General features: G+C 33.6%; 1 protein-coding gene across 1 annotated transcript; it reads right to left on the reverse strand.

The window, feature by feature from the left end:
• Positions 1 to 11,560: 11,560 nt before the first annotated feature.
• Positions 11,561 to 13,102, reverse strand: LOC140178752 (vacuolar protein sorting-associated protein 2 homolog 3-like). Its single transcript, XM_072215991.1, has 5 exons — positions 12,913 to 13,102; positions 12,314 to 12,348; positions 12,173 to 12,223; positions 11,836 to 11,940; positions 11,561 to 11,733 (listed from the first exon to the last, which is right to left on the reverse strand). The coding sequence occupies exons 1-5, from the start codon at positions 13,100 to 13,102 to the stop codon at positions 11,635 to 11,637; spliced, it is 480 nt and encodes a 159-aa protein (XP_072072092.1). The 3' UTR covers positions 11,561 to 11,634.

Genomic DNA, 13,102 nt, shown 5'->3' on the forward strand with positions numbered 1-13,102 from the left:
TTTAACATAGACACCTTATGGCTGTCAATTACGTGATAATTTGAAAAGCTTGAAAGAAAAGATAAAAAAAGGAAAATGTTCAACATCCAGGAAAACACTAGTTCCGTGGACTCCAACATCCCAAGTCTAGGAGCCCTACTCCCATCGGCAACAACAATGATAAAATCCTTAAAAGAAGGACAAAAAAAGAGCAGTCTGAATTTCATAATCAAATAAAATCCCAGTTGTTATTCGGGACATTGATCAATATTTAAGGAAATTGAAATGATCCAATGAACGAAGAAAATCGAACATGATGTATTCTGTGTAACTTCATAAGGGACACAAATTTTATAATACAATTTCAAAAAATCCAAAAACAGTTGTACCAACGTTAATCGGTTACCACTATGCTAAGTCAATTCTTAATGTATCGTAGAACAGAGGAGAAACCAAATAAATTGAACCAAAAAATTTCAAACACCAATCCATTGATTTCTATCAAAGATGCTAACAACGGTTTTAAACGGGTAGCATCTCTCTATAATAAATCCTTCAACATTTGCTTCTCCCAAGGAAACTTCAAAATATTAAATTCAAGTGGAATGGGTCACTCCTTAATGTATCGCACAACAATGGAGAAACCAAATAATTTCGAACACCAATCCATTAATTTCTATCAAAGATGCTGACAACGGTTTTCAACGGGCAGCACCTATCTATAATAAATCCTTCAAGATTTGATTCTCTCAAGAAAACTTCAAACTATTAAATTCAAGTGGATTGGTAATCGAAGGTACCCAAACAAAGAACAGAAAACCTAGAACTGAATGTTAGAAACAAGAGACTAGACTGGAGAATGAATTTATGTATTATTGAGTGTATTCAAGTTGTCTATTCAAGTTGCCTGAAATGATACAATATAAAAGGGTATTTATAGATACTAAGAGAATCGTAATAATAAAGACGTAATCTCCTATAATAAATATTCAGATATACTAAATAAAACTAATTGATCTTAATTATATTCTAACATCCCCCTCAAACTCAAGTGACAACTTGAGTTCCAAGAAAAAAAATAATGAAACAAAAATCAGGACAGTAATAATATCAACAATAATATCAAGTTATCAACCTAAAGTTTGTTACCAAACGAAGATATATAAATAAGATCAGACTTGTTATTACACCCAAAAAATAAGAAACACTCAAAATATAGAACATACAACCGAAGAACTGAATGGTAATCGATAAATAATGAGGACAGTAATGATAACAAAAATCATCCCAAGCTAAAATTTATTACTATATATATATATATATATATATATATATATATATATATATATATATATATATATATATATATATATATATATATATATATAGGATTTATAGGGTTGAATATAATTATTACAATAATTGTTTATTATATATAATAGGGATGAATAGTTACTCATAAAAATCAGAAATTGATGGAAAGATTTGGATCTTGTGAAAACCCTATATTCCTAGGCGGTTGAATTGTTGATGGAAAAGAGCAACAAATGCGGCTTTAGTATATTGGGGACCGAAATCTTGAAGGCACTATTTATATTTGATCATGACATCCATTAAACCATAAAACCCAAATAAAATAGTATCTAAAGTTCAAAAGATAATATATCTAATATCCAAAAGATAATTATCTAAAGAACATAAGATAATATATGGTTTTATTCTCATTTAATTCCAAATCAAAAATAATTATGATTTATTCAATTTAGCATTTATAACAATAAATGAGATCACCATTATATAAGTCATTTAATTTGAAATAGGATAATTTGTGATTATAATTAATATATGTATTGCCCACAAGAAAATTAGAAAATTAAATAACTTCCTAACAATCTCCCACTTGGGCTATACATATATTCTTTCTTGACATAATCACATCTTATAAACTTTATGCGCGCATTTGAATGCTATTTCCCTTATTACTTTAACAATCTAGTCAATCTCATATATTAGATATGGAATCACCGCAGCTTTTATCACATTAATATCGTGACTAAATCACGACAATCACCATCCTAACATACTTAACGACATAGATCAAATTTGGATAAGTAATATGGAAATTACATGCCAAGTGATTTCATGCATGTCTATTTCCAGCTGCTCCAACTTTAAAACTTTATTGAGATCAAACATAAAAAAAATGTTGCAAAATGAACATTTCACATAACATGAAATAAACCATCAACTTAATTCTGCAGAAAAATAATTTAATTATCTGTCATAGAATATATAGCATAAAATAAACTCGCACTAAGAACTTGATGCCTATATGCTTCAATTTTGTCAAGCTCTTATTGTTGTTGGAGTATAATACTACTGACTTATTGTCACAAAATATCTTTAATGGTCTTTCAATGTCATTTACTATATAAAGTTCAATGACAAAGTTTCGCAACCATATGCCATGAAATCGGAATCAGAAAACCTAATGATCTCCAAATTTTTTTATCTCCGATAAGTAAGCATGTAATTCTTTGTTCTCTTTAGATAACGCATGCATTACGCGTTTGACAACTATCCAATGATCCATGCTAGGATTGCTCAAGTATCTACCCAACACTCCCACTAAGAATGATATATCAGGGGGTTTGCATACTTAAGTATACATTACGCTCCCTAGTGCTGATGCATAAGGGTTATCATGCATTGTTGTCCTATCAAGATCATTTTTGGGGAATTGCTTGAGACTGAACTTGTCTTCTTTAGTTACAGGTGTGTCTATTGGTCTACAACTTTTCATGACATATCTACTTAAAATCTTTTTGATATAGTTCTTTTGTGATAATCCAAGAATACCTTGAGAGCGATCTCTTAGTATATTGATTCCTAATACAAAAGAAGCATCACCAAAATCTTTCATTTCGAATTTGTTCGATAGAAATTTCTTAATTTCATGCAATAAACCTATATCGTTACTGGCAAGGAGAATGTCATCAATATATATAAGACCAAAAAAATGTATTTACTCCCACTGAATTTGCGGTATACACATTCATCTATAATATTTACCTCAAAACCATATGAGATAATGCCTTAAACTTGTGATACCGTTGACGGGAAGCTTGTTTGAGATCATAGATGAATTTTTTCCTTTCTCTGTCGGATCTCCTTAATGACACTTTTTGAGGTTGTTGAGCTTGCTGTATGGGTTGGGATTGAGGAGGATTATCATTATTTTTCTATGCTATAACAGTATTTTGAGTAACAACAATATTCTCATTGTTCTCCTGTACTGTAACTGAATCTACAGTAGGATTCTCATTGTGCTCTTGTACTATAACTGTATCTTCAACGATAATAGGCACAAGGACCTGATCATTGTCAGTTACAGAATCCTCATCAAAAGCAACATTCTTAATATTTTCTTCCCCCAAACTCAACATCCTCAAGAAATCTCGCATTTTCCATTTCAAAAATAGACCTTTATGCAGGATTGTAAAACTTGTACCCCCGTGAACGCTCAGCATAACCAACAAAGTAGCAACTAATTGTCCTTGAATCCAATTTTCTTTCATGCGGCCTATAAGGTCACACCTCAGCTGAACATCCCCAAATATGCAGATGCTTTATACTGGGCCTTTTTTCAGTCCAAATTTTATATGGGGTTTTGTTAACTGCTTTGCTTGGCACCTTATTAAGGATGTACACTGCGGTCTTTAAGGCTTCTTCCCAGAGTGATTCAGGCAAGGAAGAATGACTAATCATACTTCTCAGCATGTTTTTAAGAGTTTGGTTCCTTCGTTCTGCAACACCATTCATGCTAGGTTTGCCTGGCATGGTGTATTGTGGAACAATACCACACTCCTCTAGGAAAAGAGCAAAAGGCCCGGGACGTTGCTCACCTGAACTGTCATATCTTCCACAGTATTCATCACCACGATCAGATTTGACAGCTTTAATTTTCTTTCCAAGTTGAAGTTCAACTTTAATTTTGAAAGACTTGAAAACATCCAAGGCTTGTGACTTTTCATGGATTAAATATAGATACCCGTAACGAGAGTAATCATCTATGAACGTAATAAAATACCGTTGTCCATTCCAAGAAACAGTAGGGAATGGGCCGCATATATCGGTATGTATTAGTTCTAAGACATCTTTAGCTCTCTCGGCACCTAATTTCCTTTCATTTGTCATTTTTCCCTTTATGCACTCAATGCAGACTTCAAAGTCCGCCAAATTTAAGGGTCCAAGAATTCCATCCGACATGAGCCTCTGAATTCTCTGTTTAGAGATGTGACCTAGGCGTTTGTGCCATAATGATGTCGGATTCTCATTTAGTTTTTTGTTTTGTACCTGTTTGCAGTATTTCATTATTATAGGAATTCAAATCAAGCCTATATAGATTATCTACCAAATGACCAGAGTAAATATTATTTGAATTATAAAAAAGACTAACTTTATTATTTCCGAACGAACAAAATAACCTGGTTTGTCCAAACAAGAAACAGAAATTAAATTCCGTCTAAATGATGGTACATACAATGTCTCTAATAAATCCAAGTAAAATCCACTCGTGGAACATATTCTAAAGGTTCCTATAGCTTCGACTACAACTATTTTGCCTTCTGCCACATAGATGTATCTTTCAGCATCACTTGGCGGTCGACTCCACAAGCAACCCTGCATAGTAACACTCACATGAGTAGTAGTAGCAGAATCTACCCACCAAGTATCAACAGGTGCATAACTTAAACTAGCCTCAGAACAAACGAAAGTAAGAATTATACCCTTCTTTACACGCCAGGTGGCATATTTGGTACAATCCTTCTTCATATGTCCCACCTTCTTACAGAAGAAACAGGTTGAAACTTGATCCTGTTTCTTAGCCTTTTTCTGCTGAGAAGGCACATCCGCAGTAGTATCACGCTTTCTTTTATACTGAGAAGATGAAGCCATGTGAGCATTTTCAGTCTTATCTTGCTGTAGCCTCTCTTCTTCTTGCACACAGTGAGATATAAGCTCATTTAAGGACCAAGTGTCCTTCAGAGTATTATAACTCACTTTGAATTGTCCAAAGTGTGCAGGAAGGGAGATCAAAATGAAATGCACGAGTAAATCTTAAAACAACTCTAACTTTAATGCTTTCAATTTTGAAGCAAGAAAAGACATTTCCATAATGTACTCCCTTATGTTTCCTTTACCTTTATACCTCATGGAGACAAGTTTGCTCAAAAGACTACTTGCCTTTGCCTTTTCATTCTTAGTAAAAGATTTTTCAACATCTTTCAGGAACTGTTTGGCATCTTTATCCTCAATAATTGAGTCCCAAAACGCCTCAGGAATTGAGCGTTTCATGATCATAATGCTCATTCGATTGGATCTCTCCCAGTTCTCTATTTTAACCTCATTGAGATTTTTCAGAGTGGAAGTGGGTTTTTCCTCTCGAAGAGCTATATCCAGATCCATACAATCGAGGACAATCTCCACGGTATGTTTCCAAACCTTAAAGTTTGAACCATTCAGCATAGGAATACTGTTAATTTGTGTAGAAACATTGGTAGCTGAAGCCATAGTTTCTGGATTAGAACAAAAAGAACATGTAGTAAAAATTAGTTAAATAATGGGAAAAAAATTTATATTGAGATATCTAGAATAATATTAATTTTTAATCTTTGGATAGAAAATTAACTGTAAATGATACTCTCATTGCAGTAATCAAATATTGTCAAAATTTCTGTCACACATTAAGCCTTTCTTTGGACCGACTTAATGCGCACATGGAAACTTAAACTTCGCAACCTATTTATTACTGCATATATTTTCTGTTAATTGGCCAAACAATAACCTTCCTTTGGACCGATTATTGACCGCATAATTAATAGAAAGTAAACAAAAGTATGCAATGCTTATTATTTGGCCAAACAATAAACTTCCTTTGGGCCGATTATTGTCCGCATAAATAATAAGTATTACTTTATTCTTAATTAGTTACCCAAACATGTATTTACCATCAATATGTGTATATAATTCGGCCAAATATAGACCTTCCTTTGGGCTGACCAATATTCGCATGAATTATATATCACCATATTCCTTATGTTTTAAATAAATCAATTTTCACAAAAGAGGCTACTTTAGTAGCATAATGTTCAATCAATTTATTCCAAAATCAAATCTTTACAAAATAGGTGGTATAATAATCTAAATTGTTACTAGTTTCCTTATGTAACAATTAAATAATAACATTATTTTCTATTACTCAAATATTATTAATGTGTACACATAATTTGGCCAAATATAAATCTTCTTTTGGATAGATTAATATTCGCATAAGTTATATATACATAATAATCCTTATATCCCAAAAGAATAATTAATTAACTTTATACCAAATTAATGACACACATAATTAAATCTGAAACAATCATAATAATACTCCATATTAATATTTCAGAATAAATCAATTATTAATATATCAAATTAAAAATTAGATACGGTAATGCGTATATATATTTTAAAACCAAATGCGTTATAAGCAACAACTTATATGAATGGCGATGAGCGACAATACACATATATATTGCTTGATCATGTGTCAAGAATGCAATACATTCACATGTACAAAATATATTACTGGATGATCAAATAAATTAATATATAAAGTCTGTATGCTCATTAAAACAAATAATAAATTCACCGGATCCATAAAATTAAATTCGATCCAAAGTCCAACCAGAGAGTAACAACGCAAACATATTTCATCCAGTGAAATAAAAAAATTTTAATATTTTCAATGATTCAATTATGGATGGCTCTGATACCACTTGTTAGAATAAATTATTTTATTAATTCAGATCATCTATATTGAATCACCAAAAATATATCATAATACGGAAGCGTACTTTTACTCATAAAAGTCAGAAATTGATGGAAGGATTTGGATCTTGTGGTTCTTTCGATCTTCCTCAACCAAAACCTTCTATATTCCTAGGCGACTGAATTGTAACTCTTTTGACGAGGAAAGAGCAACAAAGGCGGCTTTGGTATATTGAAGACCGAAATCCTGAAGGTACTATTTATATTTGAGCATGGCACCCATTAAACCCTAAAATCCAAATAAAATAGTATCTAAAGTTCAAAAGATAATATATCTAAAATCCAAAAGATAATTATCTAAAGAACAAAAGATAATATCTGGTTTTATTCTCATTTAATTCCAAATCAAAAGTAATTATGACTTATTCAATTTAGCATTTATAACAATAAATGAGATCACCATTATATAAATCATTTAATTTAAAATAGCATAGGATTAATCTTTGCATACAAGCGATTAACGCTTACAAGTCATACAAGTCCTGAAAATTCCTAATCCTTAAAACGCTCCTCTTATGGCACGTATGTTACACGCGCCTCCTTAACAGATTTTCCAATCAATCAACGCGCAAATATATAACTTTCTTTTTCGAAATGATTTTGTTTCCATTTTTGAATTCATTCTGCGCTTCTTGTCTTCTCTCTTCGATCTCTTTCGTGCGTTTCTCTCTCCCTTCTCCTTTGCCGTTTACGTAAGTTTCTCTCTCTGTTCTATTTTTTCGTTTTCTCATTTTCCATTGTTTCTTAAATTAAGCTCTGAAATCGTTTTGAAGATAATGGATTATTCAACTTTAGATTATCAGCTGAACCAGAGCGAAGTGGATTTTGAATTTGAATTCAATGAAGTTCCTAAGGTGTGGTTTAATTCCAGTTAATAATTGAATTTGAATTTGAATCCAGTTAGTAGTTTATAATTGTGTAGTTGAATAATGTGTGAACCTTGTCTGTGAAATTTTTTGTTTATTATTCCTTGTTTGAATTGAATCTAATGTACTAGTTCTGATGAATTTTCTGCATTTTATATCAGACGTTCGGGTGTAAATCAGGAATATTTGGGTGTATTTTAGGAAAGTTTGGGTGTATTTACAGTTTATGATTTTTCATCTCACTGAGGGTGAATTGTCTTATTCTTTTAGTTGAATTGTGTTTAGTTTCTGTTTAATGATGATTCATGAATCTGATTTTTGTTATTTTTTATGATGGTTTTATAGTTCTATTTGCATTATATAGTTTATGCTTGTTTTAATATAGTGTATTTTGGGTGTATTTTACAGCCCTTCTATAGTATTGATGAGAAATTTGTTCTCCACATACAAGCATTTTTCTCATACCATTACAAGAAAATAGCTCTATTGCCACGCTTTTAAAGCGTGGCGAAAAGCTGAAAAAGCGTGGCGATAGCTTTTCGCCACGCTTTTTGAGCTACCGCCACACTTTTGAAAGGGTGACCTCTGAAAGGGTGGTGGTTGCTCTATCACCACGCTTTTGGTAACCTATCGCCACGCCTTTTTTTGTCACGCTTTTACAGATTGCCCCGCTTAAAAAGCGTGGCTATAAAGAGATAGGCCACGCTTTTAAAGTGTGACGATAGCGAGAGATACGGCCACGCTTTTAAAGCGTGGCAATATAGAGAGATACGGACACGTTTTAAAAGCGTGGCGATAGCAAGAGATACGGCCACGCTTTAAAAGCGTGGCGATAGCCTTGTCAAATTCAAAAAAAAAAAATCCTTTTTTCAATCCTTTTTTATTACCAAACCTATAAATATAGTATGCAATTTTTATTACAAGACAAATCAAACAGTAATTAGTGACATTTTTTGGTATAATTGTTTTATACATTAATCCTCATACAAAACTTTCCAGGTTTTTTCAGTAACAAAAAACCCTTCAACCTCCTATCCAGCCGAAATTCACTAACTAAGCAAAATACATGTATAATTACAAAAGGAATGCAAAATTAATAGCAGGTCTGTGGTCTCAAGATCACGTCAGGGTCCCTTATTTTCTGTATTTTATCTTTTTCTTACAACCTTGTGCCCAACAAGTACATAACCGAGCTCAATATCCCTCTTTCAGAATGATTCCCAGCAATATTTGGTGGAGCTGAAAAAATGACACCAACATCAACAAAATGATTTCATTTCCTTTTCACAGAACATAATAATAAAAATGCTGACAATCACCAACCAAAGACATAACAATGAAGAAACAAGGAATAACCCTATTGGCAAGCAAGCTCAGTGCTTTTTTTCCTTTTGCAAAAAAGAAACAAAAAAAAGGTAAAAGGAACCATTGAATTACCATGCAAAAGGGAGAAAGGAATCTAACCAATTAGTAATGTAGGATGCAATGCAAGTAGGTAGAGATCAAATGTCAGGAAACAATTTAAGCAGAAATTAGGTATACTTGTCATATAAATACGAGAAGGTTCTAAAACTCGACGGACAGAATCAGAATTACCTCTTGAATGGTTTTCTTTAGATCAAAAGCATCTTTCACTCGAGCATCCAATAAGGCCCATGTATCATGGAAGTCTAACAAGAAACAAACGAAAGATGTATTAAGAAATGTCCTCACTTGTTACAACACCACATCAGAGCCACAAACAGCTTGTTATCCATCCAAATATAAGATACTATATTAATGGAGTAGGGTGGGGTGGGGCATAAAAGAATAAATTCCATTGTTTTCCCCCTGATTACATACTTTATCAAGATACTACTCAAATTCATTGCCATGAGAAAATTGGCTACTATGATAGGCTCAGTTCAAGAAAATAAGGAGAGTTTGAGAGAATGGCTACTATGACAGGCTCAGTTCAAGAAAAACTAGTTGGAACATTCACTGGTTGAGCTTGTAATGCATAATAACATTACTTTGTTAATTAGTTTCTAGCATAATTTTCTATTTTCGATCAAATAATACATCAAAAAATTCGTGTAAACGACAAGCAAAAATACGCACAGGAATCAAATACGGTAAAATAATTGAAATTACCAATTCTGAATAATATAGTCACTTATCATAAAAACCTAGCTATAACAAAGGAAAAAAAATCACTACCAAAATCTAGCAGCATTTCAGCAGCAAATTGGCTATTTCCTAAACTCAATCAATCAAATCAAATTTCATATGAATGCTTTAATAATTAAATTCATCAACATCATATATGCATGCATAGGAAGTGAGCAGAAGAGGAAATGCAAATTGAGAAATCAGCAGCAGCCAATGATTAAGGATGTAATGAGCATGAATGCATAATAAGCACAAAGAATCACAACGAGGAAACGAGTTGCTAACACATGGCACGAAGTAGCAACACTTATTAAACAGCAGCAGTAAATAGCATGTTTCCCAGGTTCAAGCAAGCAGCAAATAGAATTCATATGACTTAACCAGTTCCACAAACTAAAATCATTGCAGTTCATATAATATGGACCAAGCAACAAGCAAAGCAGCACTCAGCAACAACAAACCAAGAAAAATTAATGAAATAGTAACACTTTCATAGCATCTATTTTGGACAATGAACAAAAATACAATAAACAGCAATCACAAGTCCAGAATTCAACACCAAAATAGCACAATAAACAAGTTCATCCAGGGCAACATTCAGAGAAAAGACAAATTCATTCCGAACAGCAGCAGTAAACAAAACAAAACCTACATCCACTAACCAGTCCAGATTCTCTAATTAACCACCTAATTCAACTAAACTAAATTAGTTGAACTAAACAAGCTAAACAGAATGAGCTAAACCAGATTAATCAAACAGAAATAAAATCAAATGAGATGAAAGGGGAACCTGAGAAGTAGGGAATTGGAACAGGGGAAGGGAAGAAAAAGATTGATGATGATGAGTGAATGGCCGGAGCAACACGGTGGCGGCCTAGTGGTGGCGCTGGGGAAGGGAAGGGAAAAATTGATGATGATGAGCACCATTGCCTGATTGACTCTTTTAAAAATATTAAACAATTGTATCCAGCATGCATATTTCATTTTTTAGTTTGAGCTATTTTAAGTTCATGCATGATCAATCAATTATTGGTGAGAGCATGGAAACAATAGAGTGCAGTATTACACAAACTACACCATAAATTACATATGAGCTACAGTTTTCAAAGAAAAATAGGGGCCAAGAAAAATATGAGCTACACCATAATATAATACTCTATCAAACAAAAGGCCGTCCAGCAACCAGATCAGAAGAAAAATTAGATCAGACAATAAGGCCGGTGAACAGTCAAGACAACAAGAAAAACAAAAAATAAACACACAAGCTATGCACATTAAATAAAATCAGTCAAGTTCAACCAGATCTTAGATCTCCACAGTAGAAGTTTGGAATCAGAGTTATCAGCATGCTATATACAGTTAAACATAGCATAATTTCTAGATCTACTAGGTCTCTTCATTACAATAAGTGCTAAATACAAAAAGAGAAGTTGAAATTAAATGAGAAAACATAATACATATAGTAGTAGTGGTAAGAGTTGCCTATAGACTATAGGGTTCCCTCCAATCTATATTTCTCTTATTTAATTGCCATGTTACTACTATAAAATTGTACACATACAATATGAAAATAATCCATTAGGTAGCAGGTACCCTATTCTGAATGCTTGTTCTTTATAAACTAACAAATATTTAATTTAACCTTACCATCCTTTACTCTGAGTAAAACCAAACAGATTGCTGATATCAATATCATGGTCCAATCCAGAAAAGAAAAAGAAAAAGGAACAAATATATGTTATATAAGGATAAGAAACACTTAAATATATAAAATTGAAGGTGCTACCTTATTCATAGCTGTCATTGCCTTACTAGCTCCTTGCATACTAGCAGCAACAGAAGAATGGGCATGCATAGCCTGAATCAAAATTCTAACCACACCAAAGAGCATTAAACTGATAAACATCTCTACCTACATAAACAACCATCCGAAAAAGAAACAAAGACATCAACAATCTACCTGTGTGTGAGTTGCTATGCCTCTCATCTGAGCTCGACTACCTTGAAGGTTAGCAATCTGCTGCCTAAGCCTTGCTAACTGTCGAGCAAGAACTTTAGTTGCAGCCTGAATATTGCACAGGAAAAGAAGAATATATTAGCATGTTTGGCACAATAGATTATCTAGAGACTAGAGAGAAATAACAGTTTTTAATACTTTCAAAACTTTTGACAGAAGGCTCTTTCAATATATAAGATGTTTCGAACCGAAAGTAAGCTTATTCGAACACATTCAGATCAACGTGACAGCTTCTCAAGTAATTATGCATAAGAAACCTATGAGAAAACGTGGATCATACCTCATTTCCCGTCTTAGCAGTTATCTTTATCTCAGCAAGAAGCTTCCTTTCCTAAAAACAGTAAGAAAGAAAAATATTAGAGATAATCCCAAAGTTCAACAAGAAAATAATCAGTGATCAATGAATAACTGCTTCACATACTTCCAATTGTAATGCTCCAATTTTCCTCTCTATACCTGAAAAACATCACCAAAAATCAATCAATAAATAATTTCTATGAGTATTATCTATCCCATTCATATGTTGAATTAGCATACTAAAAAGTTATTCAATATGAAAAGTCTATTTTCTATTTTTCTTAGTACACATTACAAGTTTAATGTGACCCTAAAATTAGTTAAATACTCCAAACCTAATCCGAAGCATCAAATTCGTCATAAACAGTAATCCATCCCAATTCGCGAGAAAGTGTAAACGAGAAACTGAATAGAGTAAAGTAACATGTACAAACCTCAAAGAAATCCTGGGAGCAATCTATCGATTCCTCTCAGCAGAGAATCGAGCGAAGCAAAAACGGCGAGGCAGGGAATGGCAGAGACGAACGCACCAGTAGGGAAAATCGAGTAAAGCAGAAATGGCGAGGCAAACACAAACGAGGGATGTAGCAGATGCGAGGCGGAGGCACTGTGGAGGGGATGACAAAGAAGACGGTGGCCAGCGCAATGTTAAGAGTTAGGGCATGGTGGCCAGAGTAGGAAGATGGCCAGAGCAGGAAGGCGATGACAAAAGTAAGGTGAAACCACAAGGAAGGAGAGCAGAGAAGACGACACTGGTGACGATGCAGAGGAGATCGGCGAGGAGGACGACGCTAGTGACGAGGTTAACGAGGACGACGCTAGTGACGAGGAGGAGACGAGGCGGAGGAGAGGCTAATGGCTCAGCAAGGATGGTGCTGGTGACGGCGGGGATCTGAGCGACCAGGGTTGCCAT

This window comes from Arachis hypogaea, chromosome 14 (genome assembly GCF_003086295.3).
Source record: "Arachis hypogaea cultivar Tifrunner chromosome 14, arahy.Tifrunner.gnm2.J5K5, whole genome shotgun sequence".
Lineage (NCBI taxonomy): Eukaryota > Viridiplantae > Streptophyta > Magnoliopsida > Fabales > Fabaceae > Arachis > Arachis hypogaea.